This window comes from Cibotium barometz, chromosome 49 (assembly GCF_041138505.1).
Source record: "Cibotium barometz isolate CiBa-2024 chromosome 49, ASM4113850v1, whole genome shotgun sequence".
NCBI lineage: Eukaryota > Viridiplantae > Streptophyta > Polypodiopsida > Cyatheales > Cibotiaceae > Cibotium > Cibotium barometz.
This window is the reverse complement of record NC_141094.1, coordinates 3352433-3377501: the sequence shown is the minus strand read 5'-3', so window position 1 is coordinate 3377501 and position 25069 is coordinate 3352433. Positions and strand designations below refer to the sequence as shown.

The following is a 25069-nucleotide window of genomic DNA, read 5'->3' as shown; positions in this document are numbered from 1 at the left end:
CTAGACCATTCTCAATGATGAGAATAGCTTCTCTGGCTACAACCACAAAGCACCAAGAAGGAAAATTTTGAGTTGAGGTGAATGTGTTTGATGTGTGGCAGCACAACTTTATTACATAGTAGCTAGCCTTGACATTTGACTTAAAGCCATTTTGGCCTTCCGTAGATGATAATATAATTTCTTTTTCTTTATCTTCTTCTTCTTCTTCTTCTTCTTCTTCTTCTTCTCTCTCTCTCTCTCTCTCTCTCTCTCTCTCTCCCCTTTTTGGAGGGGCCAAGCTACATTTATTTCTTCAAAGGGATTGTGGAGGAGTATGTCTAGGAAGGCATAAATGGAGGAATGGTGGAGAAGGGAGGGGAAGGCAAGTGCAAGCTATCAAGGCTTGACCAATTATCAACCAAGGAAGGAGGAGCCAGTGAGCCTGGGTGGCTGATTATTGAGTGGGAGCCATTTTGGCCTTCCGTAGATGATAATATAATTTCTTTTTCTTTATCATCTTCTTCCTCCTCCTCCTCTCTCTCTCTCTCTCTCTCTCTCTCTCTCTCTCTCTCCCCTTTTTGGAGGGGGTAAGCTACATTTATTTCTTGAAAGGGATTGTGGAGGAGGAGTATGTCTAGGAAGGCACAAATGGAGGAATGGTGGAGAAGGGAGGGGAAGGGAGGTGTAGGCTAGCAAGGCTTGACCAATTATCAACAAGAAAGGAGGAGCCAGTGAGCCTGGGTGGCTGATTATTGAGTGGGAGCAAGGGTTTCAAAAACTCTTGAGCAGTATGGTTCGTAACCGTAGTGAATATACCAACCAGTTGAGTGAATATTTATGTGGCCACTTATTTAATAGCCTCTAATAGTAGTATAAAATGAAATCACAACTAGTAGTACAAGATGAAATCACAACTAGTAGTACAAGATGAAATCACTACTAGTAGTACAAGATGAAATCACTACTAGTAGTATAAAATGAAATCACAACTCGTAGGATTTTACCTTCTTTTAAGGTACGCCTTGGGAACTAAATAATTAAGGTACCCCTTGGGAACTAAAATTATTTATCCATCGACACATGAGTTGGTATATTTCTATGAAACTAAAACCCTTCTCATGCCTATAGAAGTAAAGTATTTATCCTTATGCCATCATGAAAACTAAACCCATAGAAGTAACGAGAGATTCATCACATTATTAAATATAAACAATATATAAGAAAAAGGTGAGTGCCAATGCCTATAGAAGTAAAGTATTTATCCTTATGCCATCATGAAAACTAAACCCATAGAAGTAACGAGAGATTCATCACATTATTAAATATAAACAATATATAAGAAAAAGGTGAGTGCCAATGCCTACAGAAGTAAAGTATTTATCCTTATGCCATCATGGAAACTAAACCCATAGAAGTAACGAGAGATTCATCACATTGTTAAATATAAACTATATATAAGAAAAAGGTCCTACCGAGATTTGAACTCATAGAAGTAACGAGAGATTCATCACATTGTTACATATAAACTAACTATATATAAGAAAAAGGTCCTACCGAGATTTGAACTCGGGCTACTGGATTCAGAGTCCAGTGTCCTAACCACTAGACCATAGGACCATGTTGTTTGTTATGGCGATAAAAACATATTATAATATTATTCCAGGAAAATGTGAAGCTTACATATGGTAGCACTTTAATATTGCTCACGAAAATCCAATGCTTTGGGGGGGGCGGGGGGCGGGGGGGGCATCTAGTAAGGCTAAATTTAACCTTCGTAGCTTCTTCAAAAAAAAAACTAGGCAGTGGATTCGTCGTCCTCTCTCGGTGATCGTTTTGAACGTGACACATGGCTCTCCCTCTGCATTTCAAACCCTAAATTCGGTCAAAGTGCTGAGTTGTTTCTCTCTCTCTCTCTACACTTTGAGCTTCACATCCGCCATAGCCAGCGAGCTTCAAAAGCCCTCCGACCCTTAACTCCTCCGTTCACACACAAGCCACCCCACTTTCTACTTTTTTATTCCCTTCAAAACCCATTTGTTTAGTTTCGTTAGTTTTTTTTTAAAAAGTGCGAGTGCACTTCAAAACACAAAGTACACTCACCAGTCATGATTTACAAGGATTGTTGCTAACACAATGGAGGATATGAAGTCAGATAGATTCTACCAGGAGAATATGAACCTCCAACTACTTGTTTGCAAGGAAACCAAACGCGCTAACCAAGTGGGCTAGCACACTTATTAGCATAGATATGCTTTTTACACAAGCACCCATGAGGCATGTGTCGTACATATGGGTGTTGAGAGAAAAGCATGAAAGGAGAGAAAACCACATGGCATGTAAATAAAAATAAATTATCAAAATTTCTTGAAAATCTCGTTAAATAACAAGCTTCCTAAAAATAGATAAAAAAAGCTTTCCTTCAAAATCTCGCTCAATAATCTCACGACAATATGCTGCACTGATTGATGTAAAAAACTTGCGTGTATTTTATGAGAAACAATGGGGTTTCCAGCTTTTGATCAAGTGAGACTTTGCGATGCTTGGTCCCAACAAAAGAGCCCTCATATTTTTGGTAAGCGCGACGTGCAAGCCTCTAGCCTTCATGTAGGAGATAGAAAGAGAGCAGTGGTTCTTGCTTCCATGAAAGCTCAGCGAAGATGATGTTGCCTCTTTGCTAAAAAGCATCACGACACCAAGCCTGTCTAGAAGGAATGGATTTTGGCAACCTATGATTCGTGGCCCTTTTCTTGGGGATTTCAACTTCTCCTCGTTTTTTTTTTTGGTGTGAATCAAGAGCACACCGAGCATATCATCAAAGTTCCTTCCATAATACAAGAGGAACATTAACGTGGTATTTATGTGAGAGAAAGCAAGCGATGTATGTGCGCACAACCAATAAAGTGCAAGCTAGAAAGTGTCAAAATTATGGGAGTATGCATAACAAATACAATAGTTGATGACAAGATAGAGGACCATATATGAGAGAGAGCAAGAACATAAGATATATAGAAAGCTTCTATATTACCTACTATTTCAGTCACTCCAAAGTTGGCTTAACCTTAACCTTCACCTTCAAGTGTTGTGTTACTTGTGTAACAAAAAGTGAAGCCTCCTACCCTTTATATAGGGTTCACCAAGGGCTAGGGTTGGGCCAATCCTAGATCCCTTTTTCACCCACGTGCCCACTTTATTAGGGGTGTGTTCACACCTACATGACCTCTTTTTCAGACCCTTTATCACTTGTACATTGTATATTTCAACACCCCCTCTCAATGCCACCACCATGGGAAAACGCCAAACATGGAGCAAGGTGAGCATTGGACATACAAGAACAAAATGACCCCCTCTCAACCATACGACAAGGTAGGTAGCCTTTATAGATTAGGCTTTTACAAAAGTGATGAGTTATAGAGAAATGTGGTTCACTCCCAATTCTAGCAAACATGCTTCACTCTTCAACTAGAAGAGTTGCTTATCTGAGGAATTTACATAATTTCCCTCAACCTTAGTAACATCTTTGGTACCATCTCTTCTATAGTGGTTTTGTGCACCACCTTTGTTGTTCCTTCGCTTTGATGAAATCATCTTCTTGCAAAAAAGACAAACTTCAAGTGGGATTTGGATGTACCATGCTTCATTACATTGGCTTCATTGGTTGCATCTTCGTGCTTCTCCAATCCTTTCTCATGGTAGACACGCTTTATGCATACATGTCTCCTTCCAATCATGCTAGCTTCCTTAGTCCAACTACCACATAGACTAACACAAGGCTGCCACCCATGTTTCAATAGCTTATGCATGTACTCCTCAATATGCTTCTTGCTTCCACCTTCCACTTCATTATGATGCATAAATACATACACCAATGTGAACATTGATTTAGGAGAGGTCTTACCACTTGTTTATCAACACAAGGGCAATGTCTAACTCCATTACAAAATGATAGACGACTTCCATGCATATGAGTTCATAAAAAAAAATTTGAGGATTGATTTTCATGAAAAATTTACCATACCCTTGGATGAGTAAGGGCTGAAAACCTTTGAGATAAAGGTTTAAAAACCTTTATAAGAAGGGTTTTTTTTGAAAGGATAATAGACAGATTCAAAGGTTTTTTTTAACCTTGGAGTTGCATTTTTTCCCTATGAATGGCCACCTTCAATACTGAAGGTGTTTTGGTCCACTTTCGATATCAAAACTGTTATTTAGGAAATGGGGGAAGGGCACATTCTCCTATGTTTATTAAATTTTGGAGAGAACTGTGCCAACTCCCCACCATACTTTATGTATGGTTTTTTTTTCTTCACTCACACAAACGAGCGTGAAAATCCTATGTCTTGATGAATGACGTGTAACTCAGAATCAAATGTGGTAATGAATTTGGAATTATCTACCTTGCGATGTACTCTGAGATCTCTTTCGATGTCCATCGATTCCTCATGTCGTCGAATATAATCATAGGTTTGATGTTCATGCTCGTTTGAGCTCTATAAGTTGTTCATATAAACTTGAGAAAGACACGCATATGAAGAAGACATGCTACAGGAATGGTATCGATTGCAATGTCCATCTTTATTCAAGCGTTTCAAGATGTTTATATGTGAACGAAAGGACACACGTTCTTTCAAAGTATATTGACAATGCACACGTGCGAGCAATCAAGAGGATAAGGGCACCCAAGCATTCTAGTTGAGTTTCAATGGTGTTTTTTTAATGTGCTCATTGATTCAATTTCACTGCAACATGTGCTCGTCATTTTGATATCATAATAACATTTGTATAAAAATAGCATGCCAGCTTCAAACCTTCCCATCCGCTTCACATTCCTCCCATCAACTCATGTCTTTGATTGTGTGTTTAGTTGCTTATTATTTATAGAGGAAACCTTGTCTTTAGGTAAGCGTTGTAATATTTTGCATGTGCTCATTGTTTGACTTCACTAGTTTATCCTCCACTCCAATCGACGCTTCTCCATTGGGGATACACGACAAGTGATTGACATGCACATGATGTGAGACTTTCCACACGGTCCACCATGAAATCAAGCTCTAGTAAGATCAAGAGAGCCATCAAGTTATAGGGCAAGGCTTATTGACCAAATAGAGGAGCGTATGTTGTTGCAGATGGTCTATGAAAAATACGACTTTATTTACCAAAAGATAATGTTGGTATTTCTTTAAGAGTCCTTTCCTTTCTATGATGGTGTAGTTTTGTTTAGCATCATTCAATTGGTTGGTAAAGCTAACAAGGAAATCCATGTTATGCTCCCTAGTTGTGTCAAAGTGCAACCAATTATTGCAAAAGCCAAGGAATCTATGTGCACATGAAAAATAATATCTCAGTTGGGAGATCTTAGGATTTGTATAACGGGTGGAAGCATGAAGGGTGTTCAAAATAGTACTCCTTTTGACCAAAGAATGGTGGAGTACTAAGTGTGCTTTAAGTACTTAATTTTACTGATAAAGGTAAAAATTTAAAGTGACCGCCAAATTTTAAATTAAAGTGTAGAGGAGTTATTCTCATGTCCCCTCGTGATGCCCTCATGCCTCATGATGTTGTGGATTGTTAAAATAGAATTATGATTCTATTTTGGATTGCTCTCTCTCTCTCTCTCTCTCTCTCTCTCTCTCTCTCTATTTTGGATTCTATTTTGGATTCTATTTTGGATTGCTCTCTCTCTCTCTCTCTCTCTTTCCCACACACACAGAGGTCTCCCTCTCGAGCTCTCACATAGGTCTACATGTGTAGGTGCTACAGACCCACAGGTCCTTGGATGGTACTATCTACCATTGGCTAAACTCTCTCTCTCTCTCTCTCTCTCTCTCTCTCTCTCTCTCTCTCTCTCTCTCTCTCTCTCTCTCTCTCTCGATATGTATATATATCTCCACACACAACTCTCCCTCTTGGGCTGTCAGATAGGTGCAAGCACTACTATAAACAATAATTGGTTTTGTTGTCCGCCCGAGGAGGTACATGGACATTCACCTCTCTCATGAAGTCAGATGTGATATGAGCCAGATCCGCACATCTTCACATCGGCTGAGGATAGAGACCGATCGATATGGAGCTGACTCTCTTGCCCCTGAGGATTAGATTTGCCATCTCTGTCACTTGGAGCCAGAGAGACTGAGGAGCACTACATATGTCGGTTGCCCAGTGTACTATGAGATCCGAGGGCACTTTCATTGCATTTGGGCCATTGTCCAGAGTGATGGACTACTCAGACCAGTGTTGCCTTGGGATTTTTCTCCTCGTGCTGCACAGACATTGAGACCACATTCTACGCTCCAGACAACAAGGACATGTCCGAGACACATGCCAGCACATCCTCACCGACTTCTTCACAGCAACAGAAGCGACCCTGCGCACCGTTGACCACAAGTTGAATTGCCCCACACAACCACCTCGAGGAGTCACCCTGGACATAGCTGGAGAGCTATGTACCCGTTGGGCCGCGGCCCCAGATTATTAGAGGATACAAGCGATATTGGCACGACATCGTACGACACGACCTCGCCACTTCAGCCTGTCTATGCTAGATCGACCTATGCGAGATATTATGGGATGAGTCTATCTCAGCTGTTTCCCATAGTCTACCATTTTTCCAGTTCCACACTTTTATCAAATATGCCTTTTCTGGTAGTTGTATCAGGCCACTAGTTCCTCTTTGGCCACATGTTATAGCTAGTTGTTTTCAGTTTATGCTTTTCATTTTCTACTCGAGACATTTAGTTTCCTTGAGTTTTGGATGTATTGTTACTTTTGTCTCATAGGCCACTAGTTCCTCTTTGGCCACATGTTATAGCTAGTTGTTTTCAGTTTATGCTTTTCATTTTCTACTCGAGACATTTAGTTTCCTTGAGTGGTACTTTTGTCTCATAGGCCACTTTGGCCTCTTGTAGACGTTAATCTCTCTCTCTCTCTCTCTCTCTCTCTCTCTCTCTCTCTCTCTCTCTCTCTCTCTCTCTCTCTCTCTCTCCATACACATAGGTAAGTACACTCTACTATTGGCTATGCTCTCAATTTCTTCCTCTCCACATCAGAACTCCATTGCAAGTTGCTACCTCATCTCTCTCACATTTTGATTTTGTATATGGTTTTTCCACATAAGAAGATTCTACTGGTGTTAATTTCACTTATAATCAAATATTGGTTGTTTTTCAAGATGTATTCCTCCAATTCAATCATAATGGAGTATGAAGGCATTAGTAATTGTTCAGCCCCACAATTGTGAGCTAGGTAAAGAGGAACCCTGCTCCCCATACAATCGTCAGCTTGTTCTGTAAATAAATTATGACACTTGGCTTTGTTAATGGTGTGACATTTAAACAAAGAGACAAGCGACCTTGACTTGAGCACAAAGGCTAACATTTTGGGGGCCAGATATTGTAACATCTAAAAATTAAAGAGGTTGTGGATGTAACTCAACTCCCAAATCATATTGTATCAACATTGATTGTGGATAACTTGAAGAGGTCTCTGTCTCATGTGAAAGGAGTGCACAATGCTGATAAGTTGGCAACAAAGAGATCTACATCACACATGATTGCCAATAGCTGTAACACATTACCAAATTAGTGACAACAAAGTTGCAAAATCTCTTTGCCTAGCACAACACAATACACCTTAACTTGGCCATGAAGTGGCCCCAAGAGGAATCCTTAAGGTACCCAAGGTACCCTTGCCACCCCCAGTCCTTCCACCACGACCACCATTACCTCGAGTGACCCCTATTAGCGGTTGACCCTAACTGAAATTTTTGAAGAAGGGGAGGAGGGAGAAGCTATCAATAACATCATCTTTAAACCCTTTGAGCCAAGCAGCACACCCTCGCAAATCCTAAGTCACTACGTGATGGAGGGTGAGTAAATGTACCCCATATACCTAGGAATCGCAACACCGCAGGGACAAGACTTAAACAGTATATCTAAATGACCTCCTATGCAATGCTATCAATGCGCTGGAGCTCATCAAATAGCTAAACGTCAAGTTAAGAAAGGGATGGCTAGTACTCCTGTGTGAGTACTCCCACCTTAACTCCCTTATGCAGCTCCCTTATGCAGCATAAGTTGTGAGATAGATCCTTTGTACAAGGATTTCCCATTAAGAACAAGTGCAATGAGGAAGGTAAATGAAGCTAAACCTAGTACCAGCATTAACTTGTTGAGCATACAGGATGGCTTCATCCACATAGTGCCTCTGAATGCAATCACTCGAATGCAAAAGTAGGAGGACAGCCATAGCCCATGTTGTTGTTGTGCTGAAGCATCTACTTCATAGAATAAGGAAGCCTTAGAACATGCAAGAATCTTATCTTCTAAGGGGGTTCCTGAGAACAGGCACAAGAAACTAAGCGCTCTCGATAGAAAAAGGCCACAAAGATCGGCAAGTGAGATAGTCGTGTTATCATAAAAAGTGGATCCGATGAGGGGACAACTACCAATGTATCATCTTCCTCATCTGAAAAAGAAAAGATACTACCATCCTTCCCTCAAGAAAGAGAGCAAATAGACCCCAGTGGTCTACTCAGAAAGTTAGGCGAATATCCAAACCTAATCGAGGAGAAGGGGAGACTAAAGGCTGCTCAAGAGCAAGTCAAGGACTGTCAATCTCAAATGGAGGAGAAACCTCAAGCAATTCAAACTATGGGAAGTTCCTCTATGACCAACTTAAAATCAACTGAGGAAACCCAAGAGCTTAACAGAAGTCCCCACCACCAAGCACACTCCTGAACAACCTCTCTCCGAGAGGTAGACCCAAAAGCCACAGGATTCCCTCAACAGGTGAACCCTTTTGCTGCATACCTTAAGAATCTGAGAGACAACCACCCAAGAAGAATAGACACTAGTTCATATCCCTATACCCTACACCTTGAAAGCCTAAGCTTGAATAGGGATAACTAGATTCATGAATGCATGCCTCCGAGAGATATTATAGGTATTTCTTCCTTTCTGTCTTCACAATTCTAGATTCCCTTTGGCACCTTACTTCAAGGTAGCCCGAGTCTATGGAAGGATATGAAGGATTGGATGGAAGGAAGGTGAGCAGGAATAAAACAATAGGAGGAACTAGGAAGTTCCAACAAGATTGATGAGGAAGGATCCATAGAACTAGACGGAATTATCTGTGTTCCCTATGGTCTGGGTGAATAAGTTAGGGTAATCATTTGAACAAGATAAACTTAACGCAGCACTGCCCCTAAATTTTGACGAGCTTCAAGTCACCCCCATCCTATAGGTGGTGGGGAAGGAGTGAGCATTGTTACAAAACAATGCTGGGAAAAATGGGGGAGACCTCCTATGGATAACATCGCATTGATTGTGAAACTAGCTCATGGAGCCACCTCGAAGCCCATACGTCTTCTACAAGATTTAAAGATTAAGATTCTTAGAACCAAGTTTTGACACACCTTTGTGGTGATGAGCTTTGGCCAGTAGCCTGTTTCCTACGATTGCATCTTAGAATGACCCTTTATGAAAGAAACCAAGATGATCCTTAACTGGGACATGGATCACATTTACATTCGAAAAAAAGACTTAATGCTAAAGTTCAACCTCCTACACAATAGGAAGATCCATACAATGAGTGGGGGACCATTGGGCAAAGGATTCAGTACCTGCTGTGAGATCTATGGTAGTACACTTATGCCAAACATGCCATAAAACATTGGACGATGAACGTGATAGCATGGAATTTGCACCTCTCCCAGAGTCGAAAGACTCTGAGAACTGGGATGCACACCATGGACATACTTCCAAAATGCACGGGTACAAGATTTTCCATGACAACAGACTTGCAAGAGATCACATCCCTCTACATGCTCAGCACCACGTGTATGCCCGCCGATGCTACAAGCCATGAACCTATGAACTTATAAGAATCAAAGAGGAAAGACCGTTACAAGAAAACCCCACCCGCAAGACCCATAAAACTAATGGCTTCATAGGAAGGGAAGCTTACATCTTCTCATTAGAATCTGAAGAACATTGGCTGAGATATGTGGAGACTATTAACGCACATTCCTACTTCTGCCACGTCTAGCAAAAGGAGATCGATGAGTTTCCGATTCCAGATTAACACTGTGACCACAAAAAAAGAAGAGTTATCCAGTTTCCAATCCAAACCCCAAAATATTTTCTGCTCTGCACGTAAAACACGAAACAAAAATTTGGCACTAGCCAAGCAAGAGGCCAAAAAAAGAATGGATGAGGAAAGCGCTAAATCTGAGGAGACCAAACAACTTAGCAAGTACCCAAACAATTCAAAGCCTACAAGGTAGGAGACCATTTTGTATAATATGAAAAGGCCCAAAGAACCCATGATGGGAAGCTAGGAACCTCTTATTATGGTCCAGCCAAGGTCAAGGAGATCAACTTGGCAGGCCCAGGGGAAGATCGAAGGCCCATCTAAATTGGGAAAGACCTCTCCACAGAAGAAGAGAAAGACCTTACTCACCTCCCCATAAAATTTCAGGATTGCTTCACCTAGAAATATATGGATATGAACGGTGTACCTCCTCAAGTGGTTAGACACACCATCCCCATGGTAGAAGGAGTAAGGCTAGTAAAGTAGAGAGCATACCCTATGAAACCCAAGTACTCCAAGATGGTCCGAGAAGAAATCAATCGGCTTATAGATGCTGAATTTATCTACGAGATAGAGTACACCAAATGGGTCTCACCCATCATGATAGTACCCAAAAATAATGAAAAAGGGAGAGTGAGCGTAGACCTCAAAAAGGTCAATGCTACCAACGATATGGTATCGGGTTTTTCGACTACAACTAAGTGCTGATCGACCCAAAAGATCAGCATAAAACAGCTTTTGCCGTTGAATGGGACACACATACATACCAAGTCATGCGTTGGCAATTCACCTCAAAAACGAGGAGAAACAAAAACAAAATGAGATGGAAAAAATAGCACAACAAGAAGCCAAGGAATAGTAAGTGAAACTTAGAGGCCAACAAATCATAGTAAACATGACTAAGGTAGTAGACCTTGAGAAGGAGGAGTGGGAAATGAAACCTACTTGTTTGTGGTTAGGAATGACCACTCCAACAAGTTTCACCCAAAAGTTAGCACTTGTTGATATAGGTGCTAACCATAATTTAATGTCCTATGACACATGGGACTCTCTTAGGAGGCCAACCTTACTCCACAACCCAGCCACCATCACTATCGTTGCTTCGCATTTTGTTACGTGCTTAGGTGTTGTTATAGTTTTATTTCACATTGGAGATAACCCCTTGGAAGGAAAGTTATATGTCATGCTTTCACGGACAATGCAAGAAGAAATCCTTTTGGGAAGAGGATGGATGGGCCACAACCGGTGTCATATTTATTGGAATGCAAGGATGTCAACATTACAACTGGCCTCAGGGCAAGTTATTGTCCTTAAAGAAGAGCCGGAGCCACCAATGTCACCTCCTCAAGGTGCAAAGCCCTTTTCACCAACCATAACTCCCCTGCTTTTACCGACAAGGATAGAGTTATGCCACCCAAAAAGAGTCCCTTCTTTTACCAAGATACCCCATCCAATCCATTAAAACCTCATCAGTGAGACCAACTCTGCAACACATCAAACCTTGCCAATGAAGCTTGCTAACTTAGCTAACACTGCTAATGCCACTAACTTCCAGCAGTGGTACCAGCTCGCCCTTGTTCCACATGAACCACCAATACTCACCGTTGGATGCCCAAGAAGATCCTCATTGCACAAGGTTACTATAAGGGCGCTACCAACATGTGGATCCCCCGAAGAACCCACCTTTCCCCTCAAACCTCGGCAACCTCAAAGGTTATGACACATTGACATACTACCAAAATACAACTCCCCTGTTACACCCCTACTCAACCTCTTACCTTTCCAACCCCTCACTGTCAACAATAGCTCCCTCCCATGAGGTAATAAGGCTTCAAGAAGTGCTACCAACCTTGCACAAACCTAATTGGACGACCTGACTTCTCGCCACCATCGCCAATTAGGCAAGAAGTCAATACAAAACCCACAATGGGATGCTGACCACATAGTCCAAGGTACAAAACATGTTCACGGGGTGCCACCAAAAAGAAATCCTCTCTAAGGGCAATAAAATGGCCATTCACTCACCTTAAGCCACGGTCACACACTCATGAATCCACAGCTGTTCACTTCTCCAAGCCACGACTGTTCACTTCTGCTCCACAATTCAACGGTCGTTCATCTATCATGAGGCCACATCCATTCTCTTAGTGTAGCCATGAGCATTCACTCACCCTAGCCATGGTCATTCCCTTTTCCCAATTCACGGCCATTCACTTGTCAATCCACAACCATTCACTCCTCCAAGCCACGACCATTCACTCCTGCTCCACAATTCAATGGTCGTTCATTTGTCAAGCCATGCCCGTTCTCTTAGTGTAGTCATGGCCGTTCACTCACCCCTAGCCATGCCCGTTCTCTTAGTGTAGTCATGGCCGTTCACTCACCCCTAGCCACGACCGTTCCCTTTCCCCAATCCATGGTTGTTCCCTTTCACCAATCCACAGGCGTTCCCCCGTGAAGCCACGCCAGTTCCTCTATGAAGCCATGGCCATACCTCCCCTACAAATCTATATAAGGGCCCACCACCATTCATTTTTTCATTTTTCTTCTTAAACCCTAGCTAACTATTGCAGCTTTTTCTCTTAAATTTTCATAGTTTCATGCCCACTTGCAAGCCCGCCACTATCATGGCCACTCCCGAGCACTCGACTCCTCTCTCGAGGTGGTCTCTCACACTCCCCAAATGAAGAGATGGCACGTAGGCCATTGGTTTGATAAATATGGCAAGCACCTGACCTAGCACGTGAGGCCTTGATGATACAAGTTGATGGCCATGCCACATCCACAACCTAATGAACAACACACACAAAGTAGAGCACAAGTTTCTCTACTACACCGAGCCTTTCTCTACCGAGCCGTCGCCAAGCCAACTGTTGTTATCACCCGCCTGGAGCAGATTGGGCTCAGCAGTTTGCCTACCATGCATCCCTTGGAACCCAACCTCCTCAACTTCTTTTGTTTTATCGAGACATACAATGCCAAGCCAGGCTACAGGAGGGCAGGTGTTGGACACCGACGAGAAGCACAGGATCTGCGCCGCATAGCCCAAACAGCCTAGGATGGTTGTGCATCCTCCTTCAACTCCTACATCAAGGACATCACTGAGAAAAGGGCAACCAAGGAATGCGTAATTCAAACGCAGCATGCAACTCCGGAGTAGACGTCAAACATCCACGAATGCAAAGTAGATGCTTTGATGAATGCTTGCACCGAGCTACCCAGCCTCTCCGTCCCGCACCGAAACCCTGACCAGCTCCAATGACAGTGATGGCGAGGACAACGATGAGGGCAATAACCATCCCACCGGAGCAGACCCCCCTGCCCACCAACCTCCTCCTGGCCCATACCCCTATTGCTGCCCAGGCTCCAGCTCTCAACCGCCACCCAACCCACCCCCCACTGGTGCCCACCAATGCTCCTGCCAAAATCCTATCAAGCACCAGCTTCCCCTTGTCAACCTCTTCAACCACCACCCTTCCCCTCTTTCCCTCACCCCATACCACACCACCTTGCAACCCTTCGCCCCCACCCCCTTCACCAACTAGCAAAGATCACAGCCCGCATGGACATTAATGTCCTTTCGCTCTACATCGACGCCAAGCAGAATGCTTGGAAGTAAGACAATACCTGACACCGACAACGTGGTGGCTACATCCAGTCCCACTTCGATACTTGGCCCCTCACATTTGATCTTATGGATGAGCAACCAGTTTGGTGGCATCCCTTCCTTCTCAAGCCACAAATCTGGGCCAAGTACTAAAAAGCACCCTACCATCTCCACATCAACCGGCTTACCTCCCCATGTGTTTGTCGATAGGCCTAGGACCTATTCCTGCACTGAACAAAAGCTACAATTCAACTTTCCATGGTTTAGTCCTCCTATGTCCTGAAGCCCATGCATGAAAGAAAGCCTGTTGGCCCAAATGCATGCATTCAACTTTCCATGGTTTAGAACCCTAAGCTACAATTAAACTTTCCATGGTTCAGTCCTCCTATGTCCCAAAGCCCATGCATGAAAGAAATCCTACTGGCTCAAATGCATGCATTCACGGCCAAATATGACCAGGTCACAAATCCCACCATCATCGCCACCATCTGCTTCTTTAAACTCATCACCATCCTCTTGGCAGAGTTTCCCATGTGGCATCACTACCATGAAGGAGCCCAAGGCTTCGCCTTCAACATCAATAAAGGCCCCACCCTGTCTTGTCCATCCTATGTATTGCCTTCAAACATTGCCTTGATTAGCTCTTTCACAAAATCTTCTTGTGCATGTGGTTCCATATCCTCTTGCATTTGCAGCTCCATATCATCAACCAATTCTTCTTGTTGTTCTTGTTGTTCTTCTCCCAAGAGTTCCATGCCTTGTACCTCGCCTAATTTTTTTAGATCATCTACATTCTACAAAATTATCAAAACAATTTAGAGAGAGATCATGGAGAGTGAAAGGGATAGGGAGAGGGTGTGTAACAAAGGGCCCAATCAACTCACCTCATCAGAATTATATGCTAATTCAAGTAAGAACTTGTCGAATTCCCTGTATCGTTCGACATATTGTATAGTTAGACGCCGTCTTCTAATATAGAGTACTTGCAAACCTGTACACGGACATTGAATACTATGCTCCAGCCATGCCATGCTCCCTTGTTGAGGTCTTTCATCTAAAGATGGTGAAATTTTTCTATGCTCCATTGACAAAATGGAGAAAGATTAAGAGAAATGTGATGGTAATCGAGAGAGATCAAGAGAAATGTTATGGAGAAATGAAAATATGGCTCTCTTTAAGTAGGAATACGAATTCTGAGTCGGTAAGGTTAATTTTGTTTCCATGAAATTCAAAATATCAAGGAAATAAGTTATGGCGTCGATACGCGTCAAAAATCAACGTCTTCAACGCTGATACCAATGCCGCAAAATTAAAAAACCCAACACGCTTTCCTCTCTTTACTTTTTGTTTCAACAAGATCTCTCCCACCTTACTCTTTTTTTCTCTCTCTGTCTTACCTCTCTCACCTCTTGCCCATTCTTCCCTCACATCTCCATTGTAGATAAGGATTTCCTATGTATTAGGGGTATGGTTTTGTTAAGATTTGCTAGATTTTTTTATTATTTTGAGTTTTCGATATTTTTTATTATTTTTCCTTCCAAGCATATGTACACTCTTATGAGTGCGTGTAAGTGACCTTATCATGTTACTTCACTCATTCTCATTAATCTTATGCTTCTATCTATCTCTCCTTTCTTGATGCATCTATGTGTATGCTGCTACCTTGATCTCCACTCCAACACAAACATGTACCAAATTTTATCAATTCAAACTATTTTCGTTATCTTTTCAAAACATTCTTCTTTGGATACGTGTTGTGTGTCAACATGTGTGTGGCACCACTCCTCTTATTCTCAAAGCATTTCACCTTTGAACTTTTACAGGTTTCCTAATTCGACAACTCCGCAAGAGACAAGCTCTCAAGCAACATATTGACAATTTTGAAAGACATTTGATAAAAATTAAAAGCCATTTGAAGAGATCTCAAATGCCTTGCTTGATAACAATCCAATCACAAACTCCACAAGATAGTTAAGAAGATGCTAAACATGCCACCAGCACGATGTGATGTAAATTTCTTTCTTTTAAACAATTAAATCATACAATCCACAAAAAAAAATGAATAATAATTTATTGATTTATTTCATTAATAATTTTAGCACTACAAATTGTTTCATGTAACATAAACTCATTAATGAGTAGTCAACCAAAATATTTATTCTTTTTGTGTTGCCAATTATTGTCATACAGATAATTTACTAGAAGATATAATGCATTTACAAATTTTCAATATATACATGTTATCAAATAGTTCAAATGAAACCTTTATGTGGATCTCTCTCTCTCTATAAACACGCAGACAAGTGCATGTGCGTGTGGGTGTGGGTGTGTGTGTGTGAACAGAGCTATGTATGTATATATACATTGTGCTGCCTTGGTCTCTTAGGCTATTTAAGCCTCTTGTAGACTTTGAGCCCTACCAAATGTCTTCTCATGTATCTAACATTGCTAATAAATCATCCTTAACTCTCTCTCTCTCTCTCTCTCTCTCTCTCTCTCCTTACGTGTGTATATATATGTATGTATATATGTATATACACATGTATGTGCATATGTACATGCACACACACACACACACACACACACACATATACGTACATGTGTTTACACACACACATATATACATACATACATACATATATATATACATACATGTGTATATATATGTACATACACACATATATATGCATGTATGTATATATATATACATACATGTGTGTATATATATGTACATACACATATATATGCATGTATGTATGTACACATGTATGTATATATATATGTATGTATGTATGTGTGTGTGTGTGTGTGTGTGTGTGTGTAAGAAATATATATGTGCTACATACATACATATATATGCACGCGCACATATATAAAAGACACACACTCACTCACATGTATAAATATATATACATACATATATAAATATACACACACACATATTTATATTTATATATATGCATACATAAATGAATATAAACACTATATACATACATATATATATATATATATATATATATATATATATATATATATATATATATATAGACGTGTGCACGTGTACACACATATATGCTTTTACATACGTGCACGCGCGCGCGCACACACACACACACACACATATATATATATATATGAATGTACCATGCATTCCTTAATGAATGGAGTGGTTTCACAAAAAAGTGGGTGTGAGTTACGTGTGTGTATGTATACATACATTTATACATATAAACATGTATTATATACGTGTGTGTGTGTGTGTGTGTGTGTGTGAACATATATATAAATACATATAAACATGTACATATATGTCTATATATGTGTGTATAAACACACACATGCGCACACACGAAAAGTAAATTTTTAACATGTGAAAATGAGTATTCCAAGTCCACTGTAGCTTCTCTTTTTTTCGTGACGCTTGCATCAGAAGGGTACCACCTTTCATTCCTTGCATCTCAAAGTGATAATGATGCATAGTCGTATATAATGTACTACCACCCCAACAGATGAACAGTTAAGGGGGGCTTTATCAACAAGGCAAGCCTTGAATGCTATCCAATGAACGGGATGGCTCATAAGTTCAACCCATGCACACTGGGAAATCCAAAAAGTCTGTAAGGCTTTGACGATGCACTGTTTTGTAATAAAATTGAAACTCCCACCTTTTTTTATAGAACAAATGGGCCTCCTTACATAGACTATTAGTTTGCCTCACACAAACTACACTTTTGAAACAAAAACAGCTACCTGAGATACGAGTGCATGACCTACTTGAACATCTAGCATGCGACTCCCATGTGAAAAGGTCATGACATTAAAATTCTGACCAGGATGAGTATCAACTTTTAAGACTTCAGTTTCTGAATGTGTTGGAACTTTTTTTTTTATAAACAATCAATATACCATACATCAGGGGTCCAAGGTGTGCAGTTGTAAAGAGAGCATCGGGCATGTCGAGAATGTGGACGACTTCAATTAATGGATCTTAAAAGGCTTTCGTTCCGACTATATCATTTGAACTTTGGACAAAGTGCTAAAAAATGATACAAAAAAGATCCAAAATATGATCATTGGATGAGTGGCAACCATGGGCTACCTCTTAGAGCAAACCATCTTTTCCTTGTGTACAGATAACCCTTTGATGCAGTCTACGCATGTCCACCAACAGGCTCAAGGACCAAAGAGGCAACCTTAAAATAGTTGCCTTTCTAACAAAGCAGACAAAGTGGCAAATACAGTACACCAGTATCCAATGACGCAGACATCCTTTGCCTTATATACATCGGACCAGAAGCCTATGAGATGCTCTAAAAATCTCAGAACAAATTAAACTATAGCATCCCAACAGCAGGACATGAGGTCCAAATCATCAAAGAAGCTTCTCCCAACTCTCCTCCCAGATGGCGACTGGACAATGTAACTTGCATACAAAGGATCTCGGGAGGTGTGATTTTCACTCATCTGCATAATTGAACATCAATGCTTGCTAGTTTTTGCAAGCACACCCCACCGTCAAGAGCTTTTACTCCTCTCTGCCACTACTGATAAACTACGAAATCCAAGAGCCTGTGCCAGCATTCTCTGGGCAGCTTTTCCCTGCTCAAGTTGTGCAGTCTTTGCAAGTGCTGGTTGACTGGACTGGTCACAAAGAGATAAAGAAGAATTGAAACTCGGAGACAGCTGACCACCTTTCAACATGTCAGATGGTCTTGGGCTGTAAGTTTCTTTTACATCTATATGGCTTTCAGTTTGTTGCAGGCATTTGCTCTCTGTAGCCTTCCTTTCTGTTTGCCTGCTAGAAGCTCTATAAGCTGATTTTGGAAATCCTAGTCCCAACGCCTGTGCAAACATTCGCTTGGCTGCCTTAGCATGTAAGTACTCCAAACCTTTTGAAGGCTCCTCTGAAAAGTTTGCATCCTCTACATCTGAACCAACTGCTGCAGGACACGCATCATCCACGAAAGTGGGTTCTATGAGCTCCTCAGTATCCAAGCCAGAGCCAGATCCAGATCCAGAGCCAGAGCCAGAGCCAGAGCATGTTGAATCAAGCTCCCTAGCTATGGCAGGCTCAGAACTAGGAGCTGCTTTGGAGTTCTGCTCTGCTAAAGCATGTTTACCCAGAGCATGTGCAATCATCCTGCGTGCAACTACAGGTACAGACCTGGGTCTTGAGACAGGTGGTTCACTTGAGGATTGGCCCAAATCTTCCGAAAAAATTCGTTCTCGAGCTGCTAAATAAGCTGCTTGCCTTTCTTCAAATGACATTTGAGAACTCTGAACCTGGGTGTACTTTAGAGCATCTGAAAAAACAAAGCACATACACCTCAACCATTTAATACATTCATAAAATGCTCGTATTATTAATTAAAACAAAGCACATACACCTTAACCATTTAATCCATTCATAAAATGCTCGTATCTTATCCTTTAGTTACATATTCCCACATCTCATAAAATGCTCGTATCTCATCCTTTTATTACATATTCCCACATTTCATAAAAATATCTTTTGCAAGGATTTGTAATATACGGTGATGGTAGATGACCAAAAATACTAATAAAACCCCTTTATATGTTCATTTGAGGGGCTGGTCTTGGGCTTCCCATGGGCGACAGCCCTGCATCTGCTACCTTGTTGTCTTTTCCATGAGTATGCATAATTTGAAAATGAAATTGGGCCAAATAACTAGCGCATCTTATATGCTTTTCGGATGTACCTAAGACTTTGTTGTCTGAGGGCAACAACAGCTGCACAACCTTCTTCAAGCAAGGGAAGCTGAGAGCTCATGTTTATCTTCACCCAACCTCAGCCAAAAACACACGACCCTCTAAGAGAGGACCCAACTCTTTTATTTGCTAGTTGCTCTTCACATGTGCCCGGCCACTCTCACTAGTGTCCGGCCACTCTTGAATCCATACCCGGTCATTTTGACTTCCCTAAAGCCCCCCGTGCCTTGCCTGGACAGTAGAGCTCTCTAGGCTCCCAATTATTCCATTGTCGTAACATTACTCCCCCCTTAAGAGGAGTTTTCGTCCTCAAAAAACGAAATTCGGGAACCTCTTTCTGAGTGTGCTTACCTTTTCCCAGGTAGAACCTTCTTCTGGTCTATCCTTCCACTTGACTAAACACTCCTGTCGTACAGAGTGTCGAGTTCTTTTCTCTTGAAAATCCAAGACTTTTTCTGGTTCGTGTGGTAAGGATGGGGATTCATTAAGTTCTACTAGGATCTCTTTACTGACGAGATTATCGTCATCGACGTGAAAAACTGGATGAACTTTAGAGCTTTCTGGTAAAGCTAACTTATAAGCAACACTACCTACTTTTTTAAGTATTGTAAATGGACCACAATACCTTGGAGCTAAGCTTCTGACTTCTCCCCGTTTTCAAAGATTCGGAGTGTACGGGAACCTTTAAAAACACTTTATCACCTTCCTCAAAGATAATTTGTCTACAATCTTTGTCTGCATAATGTTTAGCACAGTCCTCTGCTCTCTTAACATTATCTTTCACAATTTTCGTCATCTCCTGGAGATCTTGAAGAAAATCTTTAACCTTTTGTATCTTTTCTTTCTGGAGTCCAACGGCCATTGGAGCTCGCGGTTAAAAACCATACATCAACATTAATGGACTAAATCTCCGTTTTCAAAGATTCGGAGTGTGCGGGAACCTTTAAAAACACTTTATCACCTTCCTCAAAGATGATTTGTCTACAATCTTTATCTACATAATGTTTAGCACGGTCCTGTGCTCTCCTAACATTATCTTTCGCAATGTTTGTCATCTCTTGGAGATCTTGAAGAAAATCTTTAACTTTTTGTATCTTTTCTTTCTCAAGTCCAAAGGCCACTGGAGCTTGCGGTTGAAAACCATTATCAACATAAATAGACTAAATACCGTTGTTGAATGTTTGGCACTATTATAAGCAAATTCCAATATGGGTAAATATTCTTCCCAATTAATTTGCTTTTTGCTTACATATGCTCGTAGCATGTCTTCCAAGACTTGGTTGACTCTCTCGGTTTGACCATCACTTTGAAGATAATCAACCGTACTCATACTTAGCAGGGTGTCCAATCTCTTGAACACAACATGCCAGAAATGACTAATAAACTTAGTACCTCCATCACTAACTATATCAGTAGGTTAAGCCATATAATCGATAGATATTTTCAATGAATAGCCTTGCTAACTGAGACGTAGTCACTGTCATTTTTGTCCGAATAAACCGACACATTTTAGTCAACCTATCCACGACCACCCAAACTGAATCATGGCCTCTATTCGTTTTACGTAATCCAACTATAAAGTCCATTGAGATACTCTCCCACTTGCCATTTAGGATCTCTAGTGGACTTAGTAAGCCACCTAGCTTTAGATGTTCTGCTTTATTGACCTAGCACTTTTGGCATTTAAAGACATAGTCCTGGACGTCCAAGTGACATGTCTCCTTGAGACATCTCTCAAGACTTACCGCTAGTGGAAGTGTTTGTCTCGTGAACGGAAATATCTTTATTTATAGTCAAGGGATCCCTCTTGTCTATGACACTCCACACGTGGGCATAATGCAACGATTCCAAAAAATCACTCTTAATTTGAGTAAAACTCAACTCATTAACCATGGGCATGCGACTCAATGAATCCGCTACCACATTGTAACGTCCTTTTTTATATCTCAGTTGAAAGTTAAACTCTTGAAGCAACTCTGCCCATCGAGCTTTGCGTCCTTTTTTATATCTCAGTTGAAAGTTAAACTCTTGAAGCAACTCTGCCCATCGAGCTTTGCGTCCTTTCAGCTCTTTCTGACTAGATAGTGTCACCATTTGGCCACCCAATTGGTCCACCCGTGCTTTCTCATCATGTATGTACATTGGATTGGTGTCCATGGCAGTTGTATATGCCGGGAATTGATGCCACTCATGTGATACTGTGGACTTGGCTTTCCGTTGGGACTTGTGTCTCTGTGTACATGCCTTGAAATGCCTGGTGGATTGGTGTTCCGTTGGGTCTGGTACTTCGTGTACTTGCCTGAAGCACGTCTATTTTGGAATAGTCTCATGAACGGGGATTGTCCATATCAATGTTGCATTGCATAGCATCTTTATGTGCTTGCTTGCAATTGAAATTGCATATTGTTTTCATGCTTGCTTGACCAATGTGTAGTTCCGGGTAAGGGGACGCCCGCCTATGAACCGTGCGTGTGAAACTATCTGCTGACATGGTTATATGGCATGTGAGACAGGTGGTAAGTATTGGTCATAAACCTAGTCTTAGGAGTTGACATTAATTTATAAGTGAGTGTGTACACACTTCATTAAGTTTTGGGCGACCAAAACTCACTTATAAATTATGACCAGCCCGGTGTTCACACACACTGATGTCCCGAGGTGGACAAAACCCAATGTCCACCACCCAGACCTTATCCCCTTTGTACAAAGGGAGTAACCAACCATGTGTCCACTCTAGCTTTCTCCACAAAGCACCTACCTGCCACCTACACTGGACAACTCACCACCTCACTCCTCTCTCTAGAGATTAGCGTCTCATTTATGAGGGCATTTGGGCTGTATTTTCTGCACTTTTTCCTTCCCTACTCCATATCCAAGCTTGCTAAGGTGTTTCCCAAGCTTCCAAGAGTGTTTCCGGGTGCTAATCACTCTCCTACACACTCCCAATGACTGAAATTCAGCAAAACAGCTCTCTTTATTGCTGTAATTTCTGGTCTTTTTGCTGAAAACCCTAATTTCAGCTCTCCTTTCTCAAGTTGAAACTATAGAGGAAGCTTTCCCAGGGTTCCCTTCATCCTCTTGAAGACTTTTGTCTCGAAGAAATGCGACAAATCAAAGATCTCATCACTCCAAGGACTTCCATCGCGAAGACTTCCGCTGTCATCGACTCTACTTGCAATTGGTAAGCTTTTATGCTTAAATATGGAAGCAAGTAGCAAGAGAGACCTCGGGCTCTCTTGCAGATTGTTGCTACCATGTGTTGGTGGAACAATAGAGAGTAGATGGTAGGAAACATGGGCACTTGAGAGGGTAGTGTGAGTTGCAAGTCTACATCGACAACCACTTGTTTGCAATATTGTATTCACATGCATTGGTATGGAAATCTGGTCAGAAATGCCCATGACACTATGTACTCGATTCTCCCAAGATCAATAAACTATATTTGTGGGAGGAACCGGACGTTTTGGCTCATTGTGTGTCTCTTGTCAATTCAGCAATTTACTTCTTGTATTGAGCATGTGTCCATCAAATCTTTAGTGTATTTAAGTGTATTGATTAGCATTGTGTTCAACCAAGTTACATTGGTATCAGAGCATACGGTTATGTGAAGTTTGACGCATATCATGGGAAATATGATGCATCAAAGGCACTTGCTTTTATTGCCCAATTTGATATTGCTTTCAGTGATGAGGATTTCACTAAGAAATCCATGATCCGGCATGTAAGCATGTTCATGAAAGGCACTGCTGCCCATTGGTGGCTCACGGAGAAGCTCTCACCGAATCCTATTAGATCATGGGAAGAGGTTCTATGCTCAATTCTTGCCTCCCAATGCATTGAATGAGACAACAATGAAGTGGGATTGGGTGAAGCAAAATGAGGGGGAAACAGTGAATGCATATGTACAAAAGTTTTGGAAAGTACTTTTGGAGGTGTCTCCATTTATGCATGTCACCGAGGCAGAAAGGAAGAGAAGGTTTCAATCGGGATTGCAACCCGTGTACAAAGCGGGACTACAAATGTATCCTGGTCACACCTTACCCCAACTAATCGCAGCCGCCACCACTGCCACCGAGCAATTGGAACTCAAATTGAGTCGATCCAATAAGGCTAAACCCTCATTTCAAGGCAAAGAGAGGGCTGTCCAAAACTTGCAAAATAATGGACAGCCACCTAAAAAGGACCAAAACCAAGATAAAAATGATCCAAAGGCTGAAAATAACACTACCAAGAAACGTCCCTTCAAAGTGAGAGACTATGGTCTCACTCCGGAGCAGAAAAAAAAACATATGAGTGAGGGAAAATGCTTTACTTGTGGTAGCACCGAGCATATTAGTAAGGCATGCCCAAACAAGAAGAAGCGTGAGAATGCAAATGCATCAAAGCCTAATGTGCATATGGTTCCAGATGTGCAGGGCACACTTCACATGATAGCAAAGACAAGGTTGTATGTAAAGCTTGGGGACACCTTAAGGATCAGCCCGCTTTGTTCATGTTTGATGATTGTGCAACTGAGAACTTCATATCTACACAGATAGCAACTGCTTTGGGTATTGAAGTGGAGGGAGTGGGTCCTCAAATTGAAGCAAGGGCTACCTTTGTTGGTAGAGAAATGCAGGTTATGCCTACTATTGACAAGTTGCGCACACACATTCAAGGCTATGTGGATCATGAGGATTTTCTTGTGGGCCTGTGGCGCCTTTGAATGGTTGTGATGTATTGCTTGGAAAGCCTTTACATACACGTATTGATCCGTGCAAGGCTTGCAAGACCACCAGGATCACCTTCATGCATAAAGGCCGAGAGCATGTAATTGATGCTGGTGAAGAGGGTGATACCATTCCCCTTATATCTCATGTACAAATTAAGAAAGTAATGAAAAAGAGTGTTTTTGTGTACTTGATTTTTGTACGGGATCATGTTGAGGAAAATAATGTACATGTAAACACTCTTAGTAATGATAGGCTGAAATTCTTGCAAGAGTACAATGATTGTTTTGCTGATGAGTTACCAAATGAGTTGCCACCAGTACGACCGGAAGATCATCGCATTGATCTTGTGTCGGGTAGCTCACCACCTAGTAGGCCAGCCTATCGTGTAAGTGCATCCCAAAAAGAGGAGATCATGTGCAGCATGCGGAAGCTTCGGGGGAGATCGGTAACTTCAATGCTCTGAAAAACAGCACACTTGTCGTGAGAAAATTAACGCACAAATCTGAATGTAGATGTGCAGAAAAATAGAGAGAGAGAGAGAGAGAGAGAGAGAAATGAAATGAAATGAAATGATATATTAACGTCTTCAAAAGGCCAAAATGACATACGAGACCAAAAAGGTTACAACAATTGGTGGATCTGATACAATGAGACGAGGACACAGTATTGGGTCCCGAATACCCTCTGTAGGGCCCCCACCACGACTGGTGTATTTGATTTTATTAGAATGATGCAAAACTAAAATAAAAGACTGAACCTGAACCTTCTTGGCTGACATAGATCTCTGCCCTTGACCTTCAATCCTTCACCCCTTCTGCATTAGCTTGTCCTTGGCTGTCCTGGCCCTTTGTTCAGCTTCAGCACTTTGTGAAGTGTGAGATGAATGGATTGAAACATGCAATGGGTATTTGGATAACCATTCTGTTGTAATACACCGCCAATTGCGATGTTACTA

The 25069-nt window shown here is 41.5% G+C and overlaps 1 protein-coding gene and 1 non-coding gene across 4 annotated transcripts in view; both read right to left on the bottom strand.

Annotated features, from left to right (window-relative positions):
* Positions 1-1524: 1524 nt before the first annotated feature.
* Positions 1525-1596, bottom strand: TRNAQ-CUG (transfer RNA glutamine (anticodon CUG)). Its single transcript has one exon. It is a non-coding gene; the product is annotated as a tRNA-Gln (tRNA).
* Positions 1597-17625: 16029 nt separating this feature from the next.
* LOC147610205 (uncharacterized) overlaps positions 17626-25069 on the bottom strand; it is an 82427-nt gene continuing 74983 nt past the window's right edge. For all 3 annotated transcript variants that reach the window (XM_086786001.1, XM_086786003.1, XM_086786002.1), the window contains one exon: positions 17626-18975. In XM_086786001.1, coding sequence (XP_086642127.1) covers positions 18188-18975 — 788 coding nt within the window. In that variant the 3' untranslated portion in view covers positions 17626-18187. The remainder of the gene's footprint in view (positions 18976-25069) is intronic.